Source organism: Leptodactylus fuscus, chromosome 8, assembly GCF_031893055.1.
Source record: "Leptodactylus fuscus isolate aLepFus1 chromosome 8, aLepFus1.hap2, whole genome shotgun sequence".
In the NCBI taxonomy this organism is placed as follows: Eukaryota; Metazoa; Chordata; class Amphibia; order Anura; family Leptodactylidae; genus Leptodactylus; species Leptodactylus fuscus.
In genome coordinates this window covers 96,150,469-96,173,733 of record NC_134272.1, presented here as the reverse complement: position 1 = coordinate 96,173,733, position 23,265 = coordinate 96,150,469, and the positions used below count along the sequence as shown (strand labels likewise).

Below are 23,265 nucleotides of genomic sequence, written 5' to 3'. Positions count from 1 at the left end.
CGCAGCAGTGGCTGTGCTCATAGTCACACGGTCCTGACTGGAAGAAAGTCACTGACAGAACCGCATCACATGACTGCCCGAGCCGGCGACACTCACCTGAGAGCTGTCACCGGGACAACCGACCGGAGAGGGGCGGGGTCAGCGCGGGCAACGAGGGAGAGAGAGATGGACGGTGACCCTGCGTGTGAGGTGAGTGCGAGCGGGAGAGACCAGCCCCGAGTATCCCCTCAGCCCCGAGTATCCCCTCAGCCCCGAGTATCCCTCCTCAGCCCCGAGTATCCCCTCAGCCCCGAGTATCCCCTCAGCCCCGAGTATCCCCTCAGCCCCGAGTATCCCTCCTCAGCCCCGAGTATCCCTCCTCAGCCCCGAGTATCCCTCCTCAGCCCCGAGTATCCCCTCCTCAGCCCCGAGTATCCCCTCAGCCCCGAGTATCCCCTCAGCCCCGAGTATCCCCTCCTCAGCCCCGAGTACCCCCCCCCCCTCAGCCCCGAGTATCCCCTCCTCAGCCCCGAGTACCTCTCCTCAGCCCCGAGTATCCCCTCAGCCCCGAGTATCCCCTCAGCCCCGAGTATCCCTCCTCAGCCCCGAGTACCCCTCCTCAGCCCCGAGTATCCCCTCAGCCCCGAGTATCCCCTCAGCCCCGAGTACCCCTCCTCAGCCCCGAGTACCCCTCCTCAGCCCCGAGTATCCCCTCCTCAGCCCCGAGTACCCCCCCCCTCAGCCCCGAGTATCCCCTCCTCAGCCCCGAGTATCCCCTCCTCAGCCCCGAGTATCCCCTCAGCCCCGAGTATCCCCTCAGCCCCGAGTATCCCCTCAGCCCGAGTACCTCTCCTCAGCCCCAAGTACCCCCCCCCCCTCAGCCCCGAGTATCCCCTCAGCCCCGAGTATCCCCTCAGCCCCGAGTATCCCCTCAGCCCCGAGTATCCCCTCAGCCCCGAGTATCCCCTCAGCCCCGAGTACCTCTCCTCAGCCCCGAGTACCTCTCCTCAGCCCCGAGTACCTCTCCTCAGCCCCGAGTACCTCTCCTCAGCCCCGAGTACCCCCCCCCTCAGCCCCGAGTACCCCTCCTCAGCCCCGAGTACCCCTCCTCAGCCCCGAGTATCCCCTCAGCCCCGAGTATCCCCTCCTCAGCCCCGAGTACCCCTCCTCAGCCCCGAGTACCCCTCCTCAGCCCCGAGTACCCCTCCTCAGCCCCGAGTACCCCTCCTCAGCCCCGAGTACCCCTCCTCAGCCCCGAGTACCTCCCCTCAGCACCGAGTACCCCTCCTCAGCACCGAGTATCCCCTCAGCCCCGAGTATCCCCTCAGCCCCGAGTATCCCCTCAGCCCCGAGTATCCCCTCAGCCCCGAGTATCCCCTCAGCACCGAGTATCCCCTCAGCCCCGAGTACCCCTCCTCAGCCCCGAGTACCCCTCCTCAGCCCCGAGTACCCCTCCTCAGCCCCGAGTATCCCCTCCTCAGCCCCGAGTATCCCCTCCTCAGCCCCGAGTATCCCCTCCTCAGCCCCGAGTATCCCCTCCTCAGCCCCGAGTATCCCCTCCTCAGCCCCGAGTATCCCCTCCTCAGCCCCGAGTATCCCCTCCTCAGCCCCGAGTATCCCCTCCTCAGCCCCGAGTATCCCCTCCTCAGCCCCGAGTATCCCCTCCTCAGCCCCGAGTATCCCCTCCTCAGCCCCGAGTATCCCCTCCTCAGCCCCGAGTATCCCCTCCTCAGCCCCGAGTACCTCTCCTCAGCCTCACGTACCCCTCCTCAGCCCCGAGTATCCCCTCAGCACCGAGTACCCCTCCTCAGCCTAATACCCCGAGTACCCCTTCTCAGCCCCGAGTACCCCTCCTCAGCCTAATACCCCAAGTACCCCTCCTCAGCCTAATACCTCATGTACTCCACCTCCCCACCTCAGCCCGTACCCCATGTACCCCTCCTCAGCCCGTACTCTTCTTACCCCTCTTCATCCCATGGGGGTCTGTGGTCTGTTGGCCGGCATTCTGTTTTTCCTGCCCTCACATACCCCTCTTTAGTTTGTGGGGGACAGTGGTCTGGCAGGGGGCTCTGTCTGCACCTCCTGTCCCCTGATACCCCTCCTCAGCCTCATGTACCCTACCTCAGCCCCATGTACCCCTCCTCAGCCTGTGCCCCATGTACCCCTCCTCAGCCCAGGACCCCTCTTCAGCCCGTGCTCTTCTTACCCCTCTTCATCCCGTGGGGGTCTGTGGTCTGTTGGCCGGCATTCTGTTTTTCCTGCCCTCACATACCCCTCTTTAGTTTGTGGGGGACAGTGGTCTGGGCAGGGGGCTCTGTCTGCACCTCCTGTCCCCTGATACCCCTCCTCAGCCTCATGTACCCTACCTCAGCCCCATGTACCCTACCTCAGCCTGTGCCCCATGTACCCCTCCTCAGCCTGTGCCCCATGTACCCCTCCTCAGCCTATGTACCCTACCTCAGCCCCATGTACCCCTCCTCAGCCTGTGCCCCATGTACCCCTCCTCAGCCTGTGCCCCATGTACCCCTCCTCAGCCTATGTACCCTACCTCAGCCCCATGTACCCCTCCTCAGCCTGTGCCCCATGTACCCCTCCTCAGCCTGTGCCCCATGTACCCCTCCTCAGCCTATGTACCCTACCTCAGCCCCATGTACCCCTCCTCAGCCTGTGCCCCATGTACCCCTCCTCAGCCTATGTACCCTACCTCAGCCCCATGTACCCCTCCTCAGCCTGTGCCCCATGTACCCCTCCTCAGCCCAGGACCCCTCCTCAGCCCGTACTCTTCTTACCCCTCTTCATCCCATGGGGGTCTGTGGTCTGTTGGCCGACATTCTGTTCTTCCTGCCCTCACATACCCCTCTTTAGTTTGTGGGGGACAGTGGTCTGGGTAGGGGGCTCTGTCTGCACCTCCTGTCCCCTGATACCCCTCCTCAGTCTGTGGTCTGTCCAGGGGGCCTAGTGCCAATTGCAGAAGTGATTTGGGATTTCCTCTTGGGCTCGGGGCTGGCAGAGCTCCCTGGAGAGGGGATGTAGGAGGGCTTATGCACCCACTCCCCCCACTCCTGCCTTTTAATACCCCCACAGCTGAGGCTGTTGCCCTGTGCAGGTCACCTGGAGGATGAAAAGATCATTCAGGTATGTGGGGTGCGGGGGCTGGGGGGGCTCCTCACCCACAGATGAGGATTAGACTGGTGGTCCGTGCACTCTATACTGTATAAGTGGGGAGGGGGCTGCTGTCATATCCATCATACAGAGATGCTTGATTCCCTCTGCTGCTTCACTGAATTCATAGAGAGACTCCAACCCCAAAGGGTCCTGCGCAGGGTTAATAAAGACCAGGGGTCCGCAGGCCGCTGCACTAGTTTGGGGACCCCGATAAATCTTCTGCGCTCCTGACTATAGGATGGATTCCTGATGTGCAGGGCGTTGTGTTATCTGTTCTTATCCAGACCTGGCGGAGGGGCGTGAATACTAATGGGGTGGGGGGATCACTCTAGGGCCGTGCCCTGTAACGTCTGGCTGTTGTGGCATGCTGGGAGTTGTAGTTCCTCACAGCGAGGCATCACTTATGGATCTGGTCTGGCATCTATTAGTCTGGCCTGTGTGTGGCGCCTGATACTCCAGAATCCCGGACGAGTGGAGCCTGATCGTCCTTCTGCTTAGACTCTGTGCACACCAGTGTTGGAGCCTCCGCTGCAGATTCTGTCACATGATGATGTGCAGTGCATTGTTAAGCTGTGTTCACACCTGTTAGATTCTCTTGCTTGCTGTAGTATGAGCCCCCAGTCACATGCACGGTGTGGCGCTAATGTCCTGTGCCTATATGGCGTGATCAGGTTGCGCTCCCGACGTCTGCTAATCCGCCATTGTCGCTCCCATTGTACCGGATTGCAGGAAGTCTTTGCTCTGGGATTTTGGACTTTGTCGCTGTGATTGTCTCCTTTGTGTAGAGAACATGAGCGATCAGAAGGTTCCAGCAGCTCGGAGGTTAATCCGGGGACCCCCTCGTTTTCTTTACCTTCGAGGGGTTGTGAGTCAGAGCCGTCGCTGCCGCCACAAATCTCCTTTGTAGTGATCGGGCTGTGTTATGGGAATGAGCTGAGCCGGATCGGTAATGTGGCTGTTTAACTCTGCGGGGTCTGTAAGAACAGGACTATGGGACGGGGGCTCTGGGCGGGGGCTGCAGCAGGGTTTAGGGGCTCCTTTGTGAAGTAAGTTGAATAGACGATGATGAGCTATAGAAGGGGGGTCAGTACAATGAGTCTGGGGTCCAGGGGTCTCCGGATATACATTTGGCTCTGAGCTGCACCTTCTCCGCAACTCCTGAAATCACAACCGGAAGCGAGAAAATCGCCTTCACTGATTGGTCAGATCTTGCGCGTCCCAGGTCCATAGAGTATGCAGGAGGTTATATACTGTGTACTGATGCTGTATCCCTCCCCCATGCTGTATACTGATGCTGTATCCCTCCCCCATGCTGTATACTGATGCTGTATCCCTCCCCCATGCTGTATACTGATGCTCTATCCCTCCCCATGCTGTATACTGATGCTCTATCCCTCCCCCATGCTGTATACGGATGCTCTATCCCTCCCCATGCTGTATACTGATGCTCTATCCCTCCCCATGCTGTATACGGATGCTCTATCCCTTCCCCATGTTGTATACTGATGCTCTATCCCTCCCCCATGCTGTATACTGATGCTGTATCCCTCCCCCATGCTGTATACTGATGCTGTATCCCTCCCCCATGCTGTATACTGATGCTCTATCCCTCCCCATGCTGTATACTGATGCTCTATCCCTCCCCATGTTGTATACTGATGCTCTATCCCTCCCCATGTTGTATACTGATGCTCTATCCCTCCCCCATGCTGTATACGGATGCTCTATCCCTCCCCCATTCTGTATACTGAAGTGGTTGGTTTTTTGCAGTAGTTGATGATTTTACATTTACTCAGTAATTATAATCCATAGTTTAAACTGGGGGCAACTAGAGAGGGACCTTAACCCGTGGGGGCAACTAGAGAGGGACATCAATGTCCAGATTCCCCACAGTTCATGTCCTTCTTTGGGGCAGCACGGTGGCTCAGTGGTTAGCACTGTAGACTTGCAGCGCTGGAGTCCTGGGTTCGAATCCCGCCAGGAACAACATCTGCAAGGAGTTTATGTTCTCCCTGTGTTTGTGTGGATTTCCTCCGATTCTACAAAAAGACAAACTGATAGGGAAAAAGAAGTGTCCTTCTTCGTCTGCCTCCTCAACTCAATGTTCTCCTCTATTTGCCCCACCCAGTTTAATATCCCCCCTCATATGCCCCCTGCATCTGCCCCCACAGTTTAACGCTGGTCTGATTTACAAAAGTTTAACATAAAAATCCCTGCTCCTCCCCTTGCTCTTCTCCTTGTTCATCTCCTCCTCCCCTTGCTTCCCTGTTGCTCCCCTGCTCCTCCCCTTGTTCATCTGCTCCTCCCCTTGTTCATCTGCTCCTGCCCTCTCCTCGCAGGAGCTGAAGGTGTGCCTCTCCGGACGCAGATGAGTTGAATCCGGGACATGCCTCCCACCGCCTGGGACTGCAGGACATGACCCCATAATCCGAGACGGTTGGGAAGTATGGGAGCGGTGTCTCTGTTCCTGAGACCATCGGAAATATGTGTTTTCCGATAGTGTTAGGCGACCCCTGTGAAATGGTCGTTTGATGCCCAAAGGGGTCGCGACCGAGAGATTGAGAACCACTGGTCTATGGGGTCCACAGGTGTCCCCAGTTAACCGCTGATTTAGGCTAGGCTCACATCTGTGTTGGAGACTCATAGGAATTTCCCCTAAAATCGGCGGAGAGGTACCTCCTGCTTGGTGTCAGTATAAAGCTGTCGGAAACCGTTATAGTCTGTGCGGTCCGCGGGTAACACTTTTTTGGTGGACAGGTGCTCCTTCTTTCTGGTCCCCATGCAAACTTGAATGCCAGTGTGAACCCATCCATAGGAAGAAATCTATTTAACTCCTAGCTGACCACGCTCTGATCCTTTCAGGCTGTCCCAGGAAACGCCAAACTGAATACATTGTCTCCAATTTGTCTAAACATGAAGCCACATATACCCAGGACAAGCATTACATTGTATCTACGGTATATTATATGGCTGGAATGTTACATTGTATCTATATTATATGGCTGGAATGTTACATTGTATCTATATTATATGGCCAGAATGTTACATTGTATCTACAGTATAATATATGGCTGGGATGTTACATTGTATCTATATTATATGGCTGGGATGTTACATTGTGTCTATATTATATGGCCAGAATGTTACATTGTATCTATATTACATGGCTGGAATGTTACATTGTATCTATATTATATGGCCGGAATGTTACATTGTATCTATATTACATGGCTGGACTGTTACATTGTATCTACAGTATAATATATGGCTGGAATGTTACATTGTATCTACAGTATAATATATGGCTGGAATGTTACATTGTATCTATATTACATGGCTGGACTGTTACATTGTATCTACGGTATATTATATGGCTGGGATGTTACATTGTATCTATATTATATGGCTGGGATGTTACATTGTATCTATATTATATGGCTGGAATGTTACATTGTATCTATATTATATGGCTGGAATGTTACATTGTATCTATATTATATGGCCAGAATGTTACATTGTATCTATATTACATGGCTGGACTGTTACATTGTATCTACAGTATAATATATGGCTGGAATGTTACATTGTATCTATATTACATGGCTGGACTGTTACATTGTATCTACGGTATATTATATGGCTGGGATGTTACATTGTATCTATATTATATGGCTGGAATGTTACATTGTATCTATATTATATGGCTGGGATCTTACATTGTATCTATATTATATGGCTGGAATGTTACATTGTATCTACGGTATATTATATGGCTGGGATGTTACATTGTATCTACAGTATAATATATGGCTGGGATGTTACATTGTATCTATATTATATGGCTGGGATGTTACATTGTATCTATATTATATGGCCGGAATGTTACATTGTATCTATATTACATGGCTGGACTGTTACATTGTATCTACGGTATATTATATGGCTGGGATGTTACATTGTATCTATATTATATGGCTGGAATGTTACATTGTATCTATATTATATGGCTGGGATCTTACATTGTATCTATATTATATGGCTGGAATGTTACATTGTATCTACGGTATATTATATGGCTGGGATGTTACATTGTATCTACGGTATAATATATGGCTGGGATGTTACATTGTATCTATATTATATGGCCAGAATGTTACATTGTATCTACGGTATATTATATGGCTGGGATGTTACATTGTATCTACAGTATAATATATGGCTGGGATGTTACATTGTATCTATATTATATGGCTGGGATGTTACATTGTATCTACGGTATATTATATGGCTGGGATGTTACATTGTATCTATATTACGCAGCTGAACCGTTACATTGTGTCATGGCGACTTCTCATTGTCCTGGTGACCGCGATGACTCATGTCCGACTGGTGTCTTGTGCTGATAAAGTTATAAAGAAGCCTCCATCTAATTATAGGGCCGCTGCTCTGGTGATAACACGCTGGGATGGGGTGACCATGAGGATTCTGTAGGGAACAGTCTGTGTGATTTAGACCTTGTGCTGGTAGCAGTGTGCACAAGGCTGTACGGATGTCCACATAGTTCCCTGCAGCCAGATACAGAACCATGTGTGATATAAAATATTTTCTTCTAGAAGTTTCTAGTTGAGGATTTCTTTGTACTGTGGCGTCTAATGCAGCCTACCCCACAGTACCACCATATACTTCCATATGGAACAACCTCCTAGACGTCTGCTGCTGCTCTATTACATAGGTTGTATGGAGCTGTGATATGGCCATGTGCATGGGGGGGCGCTGGAGAGTCCTGAACTCCTCAAATTCTCGTCAGCTGTTAATTTTTAATTTCTGAGAAATCTGGGTGACCAGCAACGTACCCCAATAGTTGTCATCTAGCCTGGTTTGTGAGAAGACACAGAGGCCATTGAGCCCCAAGCAGCTGTGTACAGTGGTCACCTGGGCGGGAGACTGGATGTGGAGTTATGTGAGATGACGCAGAGTGTCAGGACAGGTCAAGGCTGCGACTCTCCCACCGGCCACTGACCATGTGTGTGTGGCTGTGACAAGCAGGACATTGACCTGAGCCGCTGGGTGACACCAGGATGGTCCGCGCCAGAACTGACCTCACCTTTTCCTTGTGTGCATTATGTTGGAATGAGTCTTGTCCATCAGCGCACGTCTCCTGAGTGCTTGGGAGAAGATATTCATGGCCGATGCTTAGATCCTGTTATTTCTTCATGGCCGTGTTCACAGATAAAGTTGTGAGTGAGCCCAGTCCATGGAGGAGACGCGACATGAGGCCGACCCAGGACTCCTAGTAGTGACATAGTGGATGAGGTTGGATGAAGACACCGCTCCATCATGTCTAACCCTACAGTGCTGATCCAGAGGGAGGCAAAGCAAACCCCATCAGGCTCCGGCCAATTGCCCCATTTCAGGGGAAAAAATTCCTTCCTGACTCCAATCTGACAATCCGGATAATCCCTGGATCAAGGAGTCCTCATAATCTGGAGCCCATAACCCGTAATATTGTCCTGTGTGAGAAACACGTCCAGGCCCTCTATGAACTTGTATAATGAATCCGCCATCACCACGTCCTGGGCAGAGACCTCCATCTCCTCGCTCTTCTTACTTCTATGTAGAAACCTTCTCTCCTCCAGACACAGAAGACGTCTCCTGTCACTGGTCTACGAGTAGAAAGATCATTAGAAAGTTCTTTGTGTCGTCCCTCTAAGGCCCAGTTCACATCTGTGTTCGGTATTCCACTTAGTGAGTCCACTTGAGGTGGGGACCCCCGCCCCTGCTGAATGGAGCACTGGACGCATTAGAAAGCAGTGAGCAATGGAAGCACATGGACCCCATAGACTACAGTGAGGTCTGTGTGTTTTCCCGCACGGTGTCTGCACGGATCATGTGGAGGGAATAGAATTTCATGATCTACTTTCCTTTCCACATGACTTGTACGGACCCCGTTATAGTCTGTATAGTCATTATAGTCTAGGGGTCCCTGTGCTTTCATTGCTCACCGCTTTTTAATGTCTTCAGTATTCTGTTTGAGGGGTCCCCAAGCTACTCCCCGAACAGAATACCGAACGCAGATGTGAACTGGGCCTAAACTGAATAACCCCAAGTTTGTTAACCTCTCGTTGTCACCCAGTCCTCCCACTCCCCGAATCTTTTTGATTGCCCTTCTTTGCCCTCTTTCTAATTCGCTCATGTCTTTCTTCTACACTGGGGACCAAAATTGCGCTCAATATTCTAAGTGTGACCGCACCAGTGATTTGTATAGAGGCATAACTGTGTCCTTATCATGAGAATCGAGACCTCTCTTCATGCATCCCATAATGTTATTAGCCTTGGCAGCAGCTGCCTGACACTGGTCACTACAGGTAAGCGGACTGTCCCCCGAAATCCCCAAGGGGCGAAATAAGAAAATAATCTTACCCCAGCAGAATAGTGAGCGCAGCTCTGGAGTATAATACAGGATAAGTAATGTAATGTATGTACACAGTGACTGTACCAGCAGAATAGTGAGCGCAGCTCTGGAGTATAATACAGGATAAGTAATGTAATGTATGTACACAGTGACTGCTCCAGCAGAATAGTGAGCGCAGCTCTGGGGTATAATACAGGATAAGTAATGTAATGTATGTATACAGTGACTGTACCAGCAGAATAGTGAGTGCAGCTCTGGAGTAGAATACAGGATAAGTAATGTAATGTATGTACACAGTAACTGCACCAGCAGAATAGTGAGCGCAGCTCTGGAGTATAATACAGGATAAGTAATGTAATGTATGTACACAGTGACTGTACCAGCAGAATAGTGAGCGCAGCTCTGGGGTATAATACAGGATAAGTAATGTATGTACACAGTGACTGTACCAGCAGAATAGTGAGCGCAGCTCTGGAGTATAATACAGGATAAGTAATGTAATGTATGTATACAGTGACTGTACCAGCAGAATAGTGAGTGCAGCTCTGGGGTATAATACAGGATAAGTAATGTAATGTATGTACACAGTGACTGCACCAGCAGAATAGTGAGCGCAGCTCTGGAGTATAATACAGGATAAGTAATGTCATGTATGTACACAGTGACTGCACCAGCAGAATAGTGAGCGCAGCTCTGGGGTATAATACAGGATAAGTAATGTAATGTATGTACACAGTGACTGCACCAGCAGAATAGTGAGCGCAGCTCTGGAGTATAATACAGGATAAGTAATGTATGTACACAGTGACTGTACCAGCAGAATAGTGAGCGCAGCTCTGGAGTATAATACAGGATAAGTAATGTAATGTATGTACACAGTGACTGTACCAGCAGAATAGTGAGCGCAGCTCTGGAGTATAATACAGGATAAGTAATGTAATGTATGTACACAGTGACTGTACCAGCAGAATAGTGAGCGCAGCTCTGGGGTATAATACAGGATAAGTAATGTAATGTATGTACACAGTGACTGTACCAGCAGAATAGTGAGCGCAGCTCTGGGGTATAATACAGGATAAGTAATGTAATGTATGTACACAGTGACTGTACCAGCAGAATAGTGAGCGCAGCTCTGGGGTATAATACAGGATAAGTAATGTAATGTATGTACACAGTGACTGTACCAGCAGAATAGTGAGCGCAGCTCTGGAGTATAATACAGGATAAGTAATGTAATGTATGTACACAGTGACTGTACCAGCAGAATAGTGAGCGCAGCTCTGGAGTATAATACAGGATAAGTAATGTAATGTATGTACACAGTGACTGTACCAGCAGAATAGTGAGCGCAGCTCTGGAGTATAATACAGGATAAGTAATGTAATGTATGTACACAGTGACTGTACCAGCAGAATAGTGAGCGCAGCTCTGGAGTATAATACAGGATAAGTAATGTAATGTATGTACACAGTGACTGCACCAGCAGAATAGTGAGCGCAGCTCTGGAGTATAATACAGGATAAGTAATGTAATGTATGTACACAGTGACTGCACCAGCAGAATAGTGAGCGCAGCTCTGGGGTATAATACAGGATAAGTAATGTAATGTATGTACACAGTGACTGTACCAGCAGAATAGTGAGCGCAGCTCTGGAGTATAATACAGGATAAGTAATGTAATGTATGTACACAGTGACTGTACCAGCAGAATAGTGAGCGCAGCTCTGGGGTATAATACAGGATAAGTAATGTAATGTATGTACACAGTGACTGTACCAGCAGAATAGTGAGCGCAGCTCTGGAGTATAATACAGGATAAGTAATGTAATGTATGTACACAGTGACTGTACCAGCAGAATAGTGAGCGCAGCTCTGGAGTATAATACAGGATAAGTAATGTATGTACACAGTGACTGTACCAGCAGAATAGTGAGCGCAGCTCTGGAGTATAATACAGGATAAGTAATGTAATGTATGCACACAGTGACTGCACCAGCAGAATAGTGTGCGCAGCTCTGGAGTATAATACAGGATAAGTAATGTAATGTATGTACACAGTGACTGTACCAGCAGAATAGTGAGCGCAGCTCTGGGGTATAATACAGGATAAGTAATGTAATGTATGTACACAGTGACTGGTGTTTTTGTATCTTTTTCTCCAGGTGATTTCTAGTTTGTGTATCTCTGACTAATGTTAGCCCGGTCAGGTCTTGGTGGTGTTGTCCCAGCTTTTTTTGCTGTTTTATACAATTGTACGTGTTGTTCGGCCTCAGTTAGAGCAGACGGTGTAATACTGCGACGGGTTTATCAAACTGTGTGAGACTCTGATGGATCTGGCGCTGTGCGTCGCGTCTGGTTTGGACATTTCCCCATTACAGTGTATAAAGTTCTGCAACTGGCTGAAGCCGAAATCTCCATAGACCTCAGACTCCTCACAGCAGAGGATTTGTTACAGTGTATCAGCCTAGACCAACAATTCCCAACAGGGTTGCCTTGGAGGCCTGTCGGGGGCGCTCTGTTTGGGAGGATGATCACACGCCTTCTTCCAATGTTATTTGTGTTCTTAGGAGGTTTTTTGTCTTTGGGTAAATATTATTATTTTGTTGGGGGTCCCCTAGTCTGAGAAGGCTGGAAGCACTGGTGTAACTAGTGACCTGTAGCATATTATCAGTTACAGTGTGTCGGTGCGGGGACGCGTCCGTCTGGAGTTCAGGCCGTTCACCTCCCCGCAGATTTACGCTCTGGTCAGTATTCACATTCACTGGGGTATTTAGAAATGTTTTTTATTTTTTCCCCAAATCAAGAACTCCCCAGTGTGTTTCCATGCCGCTATCTGCTCATAGGAAAGCTGGGTGATAAGTGATATACCCCAGCTCCCATAGACATTTGTCACCCACCTTTCCTAGATTCCTGAGCGGTTATGTCTGTCATTGTAGAGATTGTACGTTCTGTCATCTAGGAAAGCTGGGTGCAGCTCTGTGTGGGTAGCTGAAGTGGTGGCCATGTTGCTTTTCACCCTGCTTTACCCACTGTAATAGACACTTTGGCAGCAGACGGGGCAGCTGCGGTGATTTCTATTTGCTGCGGGTTATTTTTGCTTGTGGGGACATTGTGTACACAATCTGCCATCGCACAGCAGCTCCAGCCCTGTACTTGCTTACCTCTGCTACATCTGCAGCCAGTTGGCAGCATCTTGTCCGTGCAGAATTTTGATTGTTGCACAAATTGGAGCAGAATAAAAGGCACTATTAACGTAATGTATAGCTGGGAAGCCTGCCCGTGCCTCTGTCCCCAGGGTCTTCTAATTGCAAATTTCTCCTTTAAATCCAAAATAGGACAAATGAAGGAGCCTGGGCCCCTGGAAACACAATGGTGGCTCTATCAGAGCTCCCGGGGACTCCGGTGTAATGACTGCTGGCAGCGCCAGGACCACCTTCATCTTCTATGTACAGATGGCGGTCACCGGACGGTCACATGGGCAATAGAGAGTGTAGTGATGATAATAATACGTATATACACAGACTTACAGGAACATTACATTGTTGTAATAGAGTGAAGCTTTGTGAATGTAATGATGATATATGGAAGAGATTGGCCGGAGGCGCTGTACCCCAATCTGACAAATCCTGGATTCCTCGTTGCTGTGTGTGTGTCGTAACGTGACTACCGGTCCCAACATCTCCTAACACTGAGGACACAACAGCCTAGATGGGGCAAATCACCCGCTTCTCCTCGTCCAATGGCGCGTCCTCTCTCAAAGTCTGGGCAAAATGTCATTTGAGGTACAAGCTCTCACCTAGAGGTACACTACCCAAAAGTAGCTCCAGTGTCTAATCGGAGCACACTTGTAATTACATATCTGCCTGAGACTTGATCAGTCTGACACTTGTGCCATGTGAATGTATATTCTATAATGTGTATATATATCTGTGTGTGTATGCCTGTGCAAGGCCAGTGGGATCTCTCGGATCAGTCGATGACGTTTCGCCGTCACTTTTCTCTCGTTTCAGGTGCAGGATATCTGATAGCGGCGAGTGGTCGGTGTTTCCCGTAGACGACTGATCTCCCTGTAACAATTGTCTCCACAGCAGCGCTCAGGTGAGAGGTTTGTGGTTTGGCAGATCCTGAAATTGTTGTGACTTAAGCTTTAGAGTTGTGGTGACGCTCCTGCTGTACGGGGCGTTATCTGCATGTCGCCCTCAGTCTGGATGGGTGCTAGTGGGGGGAGGGGAGAATGAAGCCAAACATTGATCATCCTGGTGCACGTTGCGGTGGCCATGTTACCAGTGCTTGCTTTAGTCTCTACAACAGCTCTATGGGTATGGAGAAAAACAGAGCAGAGCTGCAGGGTAAAGTATGGGAAAGGGCCTGAGGTCCCAATGTATAGGTAATATATTAAGAGCCATCCCATGGAGGACAGATGGGGACGCGCTGCTGTGAGATAAATCCTCTACCTGTGCTGCTGATGCTTGGTTGCTGCAGTTAGTGACCCCTCCTCTCCTCGGCTCGGCCTCCCCCCTCCACATTCCCCACATTTTCAGCTTCTCTGAGCGCTGTCTCCAGGTTTCCTCGCTCTTTTCCAGATGTCCGGCCAGGGACCTCAATGAGCCGCATCTGAGGTTTGGCGCGGGCTGAGCCGCTCCTCTTCAGACCTGGGATGAGTTTGCAGATGACGCGTCCGCTCTCGCGCTGACATTCCTGCGTCCCACCTGCTCGCACTTACCCGCAAATTTCACATGAAAAAAACATTTATTTTGGCAATGAACAGAAAACCTGCAGCTGATCGGACGTTAACCCTTATTACACCCGGCCTGGGGTGAGAGGATCTGCTGCTATGTAACAGGCTGATCCCCCTTCTATCCAGACAATCCTCTGTGAGGTCAGGGGTATACGGCGGCCGGGTATACGGACATCGGGGACATGAAAGCTTTACGATATCTCTGCTGCGCCAGGTGCTCAGGTTTGGCCTCATGCTGGTGCTGCCCCCGCCCCTCCCCATTAAGAATATGATGATGTTATATACAGGTGTCGCTGCAGGCTCCGCCCTTTACCCCCTTTTCGCCGTTCCCTTTGCAGGTATTTTTTTTCGATATCCAGGGACCATCAGACGACTTTTGACCTCAATGAGGAAATTTCTGATTTTCCTAGTAAAATATTTACAGACTTTTTACCAAAACAGAAAGATGTGAAATTTACAAGATTGCAGGACAAGGCTGTAGTGCCCGGCCATGGAAGGGTTAAGGGGGAGGGGCCTTTTATTTAAAGGGACGGCCACAAAGGGGAATATTAATAATAAAGAAAGACCCAGCAAATGAGAGGGAAAAAAGTCAGATGAGGCTGTGTGATACCTGTGCCAAACATGAGGCTTAGATACAGCAACTCAGTAGTCAGTATCACGCAGGATAAGATTAGATACACAGCTCAGTATACAGTATCACACAGGATAAGATTAGATACACAGCTCAGTATACAGTATCACACAGGATAGGATTAGATACACAGCTCAGTATACAGTATCACACAGGATAGGATTAGATACACCGCTCAGTATACAGTATCACACAGGAGAGGATTAGATACACAGCTCAGTATACAGTATCACAGAGGATAGGATTAGATACACAGCTCAGTATACAGTATCACACAGGATTAGATACACAGCTCAGTATACAGTATCACACAACAGGATTAGATACAGTTCAGTATACAGTATCACACAGGATAGGATTAGATACACAGCTCAGTATACAGTATCACACGGGATAGGATTAGATACACGGCTCAGTATACAGTATCACACGGGATAGGATTAGATACACGGCTCAGTATACAGTATCACACGGGATAGGATTAGATACACAGCTTAGTATACAGTATCACACGGGATAGGATTAGATACACAGCTCAGTATACAGTATCACACGGGATAGGATTAGATACACAGCTCAGTATACAGTATCACACAGGATAGGATTAGATACAGCACAGTATACAGTATCACACAGGATAGGATTAGATACAGCTCAGTATACAGTATCACACAGGATAGGATTAGATACACGGCTCAGTATACAGTATCACACGGGATAGGATTAGATACACGGCTCAGTATACAGTATCACACGGGATAGGATTAGATACACGGCTCAGTATACAGTATCACACGGGATAGGATTAGATACACGGCTCAGTATACAGTATCACACAGGAGAGGATTAGATACAGCTCAGTATACAGTATCACACAGGATAGGATTAGATACAGCTCAGTATACAGTATCACACAGGATAGGATTAGATACACCGCTCAGTATACAGTATCACACAGGATAGGATTAGATACACGGCTCAGTATACAGTATCACACGGGATAGGATTAGATACACGGCTCAGTATACAGTATCACACGGGATAGGATTAGATACACGGCTCAGTATACAGTATCACACGGGATAGGATTAGATACACCGCTCAGTATACAGTATCACACGGGATAGGATTAGATACACCGCTCAGTATACAGTATCACACGGGATAGGATTAGATACACCGCTCAGTATACAGTATCACACGGGATAGGATTAGATACAGCTCAGTATACAGTATCACACGGGATAGGATTAGATACACCGCTCAGTATACAGTATCACACAGGATAGGATTAGATACACAGCTCAGTATACAGTATCACACGGGATAGGATTAGATACACAGCTCAGTATACAGTATCACACAGGATAGGATTAGATACAGCTCAGTATACAGTATCACACAGGATAGGATTAGATACACAGCTCAGTATACAGTATCACACAGGATAGGATTAGACACAGCTCAGTATACAGTATCACACAGGATAGGATTAGATACAGCTCAGTATACAGTATCACACAGGATAGGATTAGATACACAGCTCAGTATACAGTATCACACAGGATAGGATTAGATACACAGCTCAGTATACAGTATCACACAGGATAGGATTAGATACAGCTCAGTATACAGTATCACACAGGATAGGATTAGATACACCGCTCAGTATACAGTATCACACGGGATAGGATTAGATACACCGCTCAGTATACAGTATCACACGGGATAGGATTAGATACAGCTCAGTATACAGTATCACACAGGATAGGATTAGATACACCGCTCAGTATACAGTATCACACAGGATAGGATTAGATACAGCTCAGTATACAGTATCACACAGGATAGGATTAGATACACCGCTCAGTATACAGTATCACACGGGATAGGATTAGATACACGGCTCAGTATACAGTATCACACGGGATAGGATTAGATACACGGCTCAGTATACAGTATCACACGGGATAGGATTAGATACACGGCTCAGTATACAGTATCACACGGGATAGGATTAGATACACGGCTCAGTATACAGTATCACACAGGATAGGATTAGATACACGGCTCAGTATACAGTATCACACAGGAGAGGATTAGATACAGCTCAGTATACAGTATCACACAGGATAGGATTAGATACACAGCTCAGTATACAGTATCACACAGGATAGGATTAGATACACGGCTCAGTATACAGTATCACACGGGATAGGATTAGATACACAGCTCAGTATACAGTATCACACGGGATAGGATTAGATACAGCACAGTATACAGTATCACACGGGATAGGATTAGATACACCGCTCAGTATACAGTATCACACAGGATAGGATTAGATACAGCTCAGTATACAGTATCACACAGGATAGGATTAGATACACCGCTCAGTATACAGTATCACACAGGATAGGATTAGATACACCGCTCAGTATACAGTATCACACGGGATAGGATTAGATACAGCTCAGTATACAGTATCACACAGGGTAGGATTAGATACACCGCTCAGTATATAGTATCACACAGGATAGGATTAGATACAGCTCAGTATACAGTATCACACAGGATAGGATTAGATACACAGCTCAGTATACAGTATCACACGGGATAGGATTAGATACACGGCTCAGTATACAGTATCACACGGGATAGGATTAGATACACGGCTCAGTATACAGTATCACACGGGATAGGATTAGATACACAGCTCAGTATACAGTATCACACAGGAGAGGATTAGGTACAGCTCAGTATACAGTATCACACAGGATAGGATTAGATACACAGCTCAGTATACAGTATCACACAGGATAGGATTAGATACACAGCTCAGTATACAGTATCACACAGGATAGGATTAGATACACAGCTCAGTATACAGTATCACACAGGATAGGATTAGATACACAGCTCAGTATACAGTATCACACAGGATAGGATTAGATACAGCTCAGTATACAGTATCACACAGGATAGGATTAGATACACAGCTCAGTATATAGTATCACACAGGATTAGATACAGCTCAGTATACAGTATCACACAGGCTAGGATTAGATACAGCTCAGTATACAGTATCACACAGGCTAGGATTAGATACACAGCTCAGTATACAGTATCACACAGGATAGGATTAGATACAGCTCAGTATACAGTATCACACAGGATAGGATTAGATACAGCTCAGTATACAGTATCACACAGGATAGGATTAGATACAGCTCAGTATACAGTATCACACAGGATAGGATTAGATACACAGCTCAGTATACAGTATCACACAGGCTAGGATTAGATACACCGCTCAGTATACAGTATCACACAGGCTAGGATTAGATACAGCTCAGTATATAGTATCACACAGGCTAGGATTAGATACACCGCTCAGTATACAGTATCACACGTGGTAGAGTTCTGCACTCCGGTGATATATTGACTATTTTATTCTTCTTGCACTTTCTTCTCCTCATCTTTTCCTATAGATCGGTTTGCGTCTTGTGACTCCGCCTCCCCCGCGCTCGCTGCACACGTCCTCGCTCTGATCTCGCTGTAGTTTCAGTATTTGGACAGGTCTCGGGTCTTCTGGCTGAACACTCAGGATTTTTGTTCTTTTTCTGTATAATGAGTAGTTGCTGCCACATCCCGGCATCTGCAGAAGAGATTCCTGCCCGTCCCGCGCCCCTCGCTGTTGTCAGAGGGAAGGTGTGAGGTTGTCACGTTGGCTTGTGTGCTCTGCAGGTCTATATGACTATTAGGAGCAGATCGGGCTCACCCCCCTGTCACAGACAGTCCCAGATAAGAGGGTTTAGCTGGGGCGCACGGTCCCCTGTTCCAGCCTTTAGGATTCCCTCCTCGGTCCCTCACACACGCCGCTGCTTCGTCCATAAGGTTTCATGCACACATCTGTATGGTCCACAGGGGTCTGTGACACACAGGACGGATGACACTTAGATTTAGGCATCGTGTGTACTCCACAGCCTCAGGAATAGGTCGGGCTCCATGTTTGTGGCTTCATTGTATGACCCCCACACGGATCTGTAAAATCAGCACATGTGCATGGAGCCATTGGAATGAATGGGTTCACGGACTCAGTTGTGCACAAGGGGCCATACACCCCCTCCTCCCCTGTCACACACTGACCTGTGCCAACCCCCTCAGTCCCTCCATGTCCCTCTGCTGCTCCTCCTGCTGAACCTTCTGTGCGCTGTTACTAATCTCAGGTTTTTTTTCCTTTCCTGCAGTCAGTATGGCGGATGTGAGGCTAGCTTCAAGCCCGAATATTGCTAAGACCCCTATGATTGGGAAGTCCCCCTGCCTGACCTCCATCCTCCCCCGAGCAGCTCCAGCATTTATCCTGCCCCCAAGGAACAGCCGCGTCTCTGTGGGGAGCACGGCCAGGATCGATGGCAAGGTAGGATTCTGCGTACACCTTACACGGGTGCAGAGTGTCCGGCCATTGGGGGATGACGTGTTCACAGGGTTGGCATTGTTTGGCTCTTGCTGGCACTCCTCTGAGCGCCCCCGTATTACTGAGACCTCTGTCATGGCTGACGTGCAGTATAACAGGTGCGGATTATCAGATAGTCCATAAACCATCAAGATAATCAGAAGACAAAAATATAAGTTCAGCACCGAATCTGTCACTGTGGCTGCCGCATCCCGTTCCTGCCCCTCCAGATTCTGTAACGTCTGCGGATTATCCGCCATCATGTTAGAGGGCTTTGCTGCCTCCCGCTGCTGGTCCTTACGTTGTATCTGGGGCAGTTTCGCTCGCTCTCCTCCGCTCAGCAGGTTAATCTTCAGGTTGATGACGTGATACATGAGACATTCTCTTTGGCGATCAGAATCTGCGCCATCAGCCAAGTTCACTCGTCGTCTGCAGGCCGGGCGTTGCGTAATGACTGGAAATCCTGCCTACTGTCCGGGCTCCAACTTTCCAGATATTAAGTGAAGGGGCCGCCATCCAGGAATGTGCGAGGATTTATCACCTGTCACGTCACCTTATAAAGCGATAGCGGCATTATATAATATAATAGACCAAAGAAGGGGAATCTGCAACTCGCCACAAGAGCTGACAGTCTGCGGACCACTGAAGTGGGGAGGGGGGAGGGAAATCATCACCACAAGAGCTGACAGTCTGCGGACCACTGAAGTGGGGAGGGGGGAGGGAAATCATCATCACAAGAGCTGACAGTCTGCGGACCACTGAAGGTGATGGGGGGAGGGAAATCATCAGCACAAGAGCTGACAGTCTGTGGACCACGGGAGGGAAATCATCACCACAAGAGCTGACAGTCTGTGGACCACGGGAGGGAAATCATCACCACAAGAGCTGACAGTCTGTGGACCACGGGAGGGAAATCATCACCACAAGAGCTGACAGTCTGCGGACCACTGAAGGTGATTGGGGGGGGGAGGAATCCTCACCACAAGAGCTGACAGTCTGCAGACCACTGAAGGGGGGAGGGGGAAATCATCTGCTACAACCCACCACAATAGCTGACAGTGTGCGGACCACTGAAGGGGATGGGGGGGGGGGGAGGAATCATCACCACAAGAGCTGACAGTCTGCAGCCTTCCTTCTCTACGTTATGCAATAGACCGATGAATGGAGACCAGTCATTGCTCACCTTAGGAGCTGACAATCTAAATTGGACACCACAGAAGAAGGATCCCATTAATCCCCTGCTTCATCCTTAACCTGTCACTATTTGGGCTTGTTTCACATATACATCGGTGGGGACCTCTGCCTCCAGGTATATACATAATGTATTCCCTGTGTATCAGTTTTTAGTTTATATCTGACATTTGGTTCATGAACCAGGAAGCGCAGGATGAACAAAACTATGAAACCAATCCAGAGTGAGCATGGTGATGTAATAGGTTGTGATCGTCCTGCTGACCTGCGGGGGGCGCTGAGCTCAGTCACACATCGGCATCGCTCTGCCATCATATAGGTGAATTATTGCCAGGTTTTTTTTCTTTTGGGGGGATTTACAGTCTCGTCCAAACTGACTGCAGCTGTTCATCTGTGGACTGTTCACATGGTATAGAAGTATTCCCGGCTTCTTGGCTTCTTCTAGTCGACAGATATGCAAAAGGCTAGACAGAAGATTTGCTCCGAAATGTCTTTCCGAGGTGAAATTTCTCCAAAAGGAAGAAGGAATGAGTGCCGCAAAGTGAGAAGCTGTAAAGAGCGCTCTGGAGAAAGCGCCAAGATGAAGGCTTCCCTGTGCACTTGGATCCTCTCTGCTCCTCCGGGGTGTTAATGCAGCAGGAGGCTCAGGATGAGCACTGACAGGATCCATTTAGGAGCCATTTGTAAAAGGATCTGTTCAGTTTAGACAAGCCTACGTGAGATGAATGCCGCAGCTTTACTAATCTGTATTGTAGGCTGGAGGACCTCCATGTGGATGGAATATACCCCCCAAATACATTGTCCCCCCACAATAGTGTTAGACAGTCTCCACATAGTAGGACAAGTATTAAGGCCTTCCAATGTACATGACTACTACCAAATAATACCGCCATACTGTACCCATGTTACACTGCCTCCCAATCTCATGTACTGCCATACAGGGCCTCGGAACGTAAAGGTTACCCTGACTGTCCAGGAGATCTTCCTGTTTGGGAACGTTGCACTGGAGCAGGGAGCGACCCCGAGCACATAATGTTCTCATGATATTTGTGCCCTTAATGGTCCTTGATGTTTTATATATCGGAGAACAGACGGTGATAAACACACATGGCCCGGGCCGCCGCGTTCCTGGGAGTAGTTGATAGTACAGAAGGGAAATGGTTTCCCTGACTGTCAGGAAGCCGCCTCGATGGTTACAGCCGGGTCACTGAGTCAAACAATGCCTGTGTACGGCTTCATATGGGTGGACTGGAGGGCACATCAGGCGAAACGAGGCACTGCCAACAACAAGCAGCAAGCGGCTCACTCCAGAGCTGCGCTCACTATGCTGCTGGTCACTGTATACATACATTACATTACTTATCCTGTATTATACTCCAGAGCTGCGCTCACTATTCTGCTGGTACAGTCACTGTGTACATACATTACATTACTTATCCTGTATTATACTCCAGAGCTGCGCTCACTATTCTGCTGGTGCAGTCACTGTGTACATACATTACATTACTTATCCTGTATTATACCCCAGAGCTGCGCTCACTATTCTGCTTGTACAGTCACTGTGTACATACATTACATTACTTATCCTGTATTATACTCCAGAGCTGCGCTCACTATTCTGCTGGTACAGTCACTGTGTACATACATTACATTACTTATCCTGTATTATACTCCAGAGCTGCGCTCACTATTCTGCTGGTGCAGTCACTGTGTATATACATTACATTACTTATCCTGTATTATACTCCAGAGCTGCGCTCACTATTCTGCTGGTACAGTCACTGTGTACATACATTACATTACTTATCCTGTATTATACTCCAGAGCTGCGCTCACTATTCTGCTGGTACAGTCACTGTGTACATACATTACATTACTTATCCTGTATTATACCCCAGAGCTGTGCTCACTATTCTGCTGGTGCAGTCACTGTGTACATACATTACATTACTTATCCTGTATTATACCCCAGAGCTGCGCTCACTATTCTGCTGGTGCAGTCACTGTGTACATACATTACATTGCTTATCCTGTATTATACTCCAGAGCTGCGCTCACTCTTCTGCTGGTGGACAGTTATCCTCCATATCCCTCCATATATCTCCGCATACTGATCTGCTTCTTCTCCTGGTTTTAGGTCGGGGGCTCTCCTGACCCCCAGGTCACATGGTACAGGTGTGGACACCCGGTGGTGAGCGGTGGGCGTTGCACGGTGGAGCAGAGCACGAGGGGGACCTTCTGCCTTACCATAAGAGATGTCACCGCAGAGGACAGTGGGAAATATACCTGTGAAGCGGCCAATGAGGAAGGAGTGCGACAGGTGACGGTGCAGCTCACCGTGGAGGGTAAGTCCATTACATAAGATTCTCTGCCGGGCGACTCTAACATGTAAGGAGAGATGTCCGCTGTGATGGGAGGGCGACACCTAGAGCGGGATATAATACAGTAATATTATGTCTAATCTGCAGAATGTCTGGTGTCCAGCAGGGGGCGCCACTCTCCTGTCATCAGTTTGGTCCTATAGACACATTATATAGGGGGTCGCTCTATCTTTTCCTATTGTCTGATGTGACTCCTGTATCGGAGATGCCGCCTGCAGCCGGGACTCTGTTAGTTCCTCATGGTAATAGTTTGATCACATATTCTCAGATTGTCAGATGGAAACTCTAAAGGTTGTAATGCTGTCCTGTCCC

General features: G+C 48.6%; 1 protein-coding gene across 1 annotated transcript in view; it reads left to right on the top strand.

Moving 5' to 3' along the window:
• The first annotated feature begins 13,562 nt into the window (after positions 1–13,562).
• Positions 13,563–23,265, top strand: part of MYLK (myosin light chain kinase) — a 126,320-nt gene continuing 116,617 nt past the window's right edge. The window contains exons 1-3 of the mRNA XM_075284714.1: positions 13,563–13,654; positions 19,176–19,345; positions 22,710–22,917. Coding sequence (XP_075140815.1) covers positions 19,181–19,345; positions 22,710–22,917 — 373 coding nt within the window. The 5' untranslated portion in view covers positions 13,563–13,654; positions 19,176–19,180. The remainder of the gene's footprint in view (positions 13,655–19,175; positions 19,346–22,709; positions 22,918–23,265) is intronic.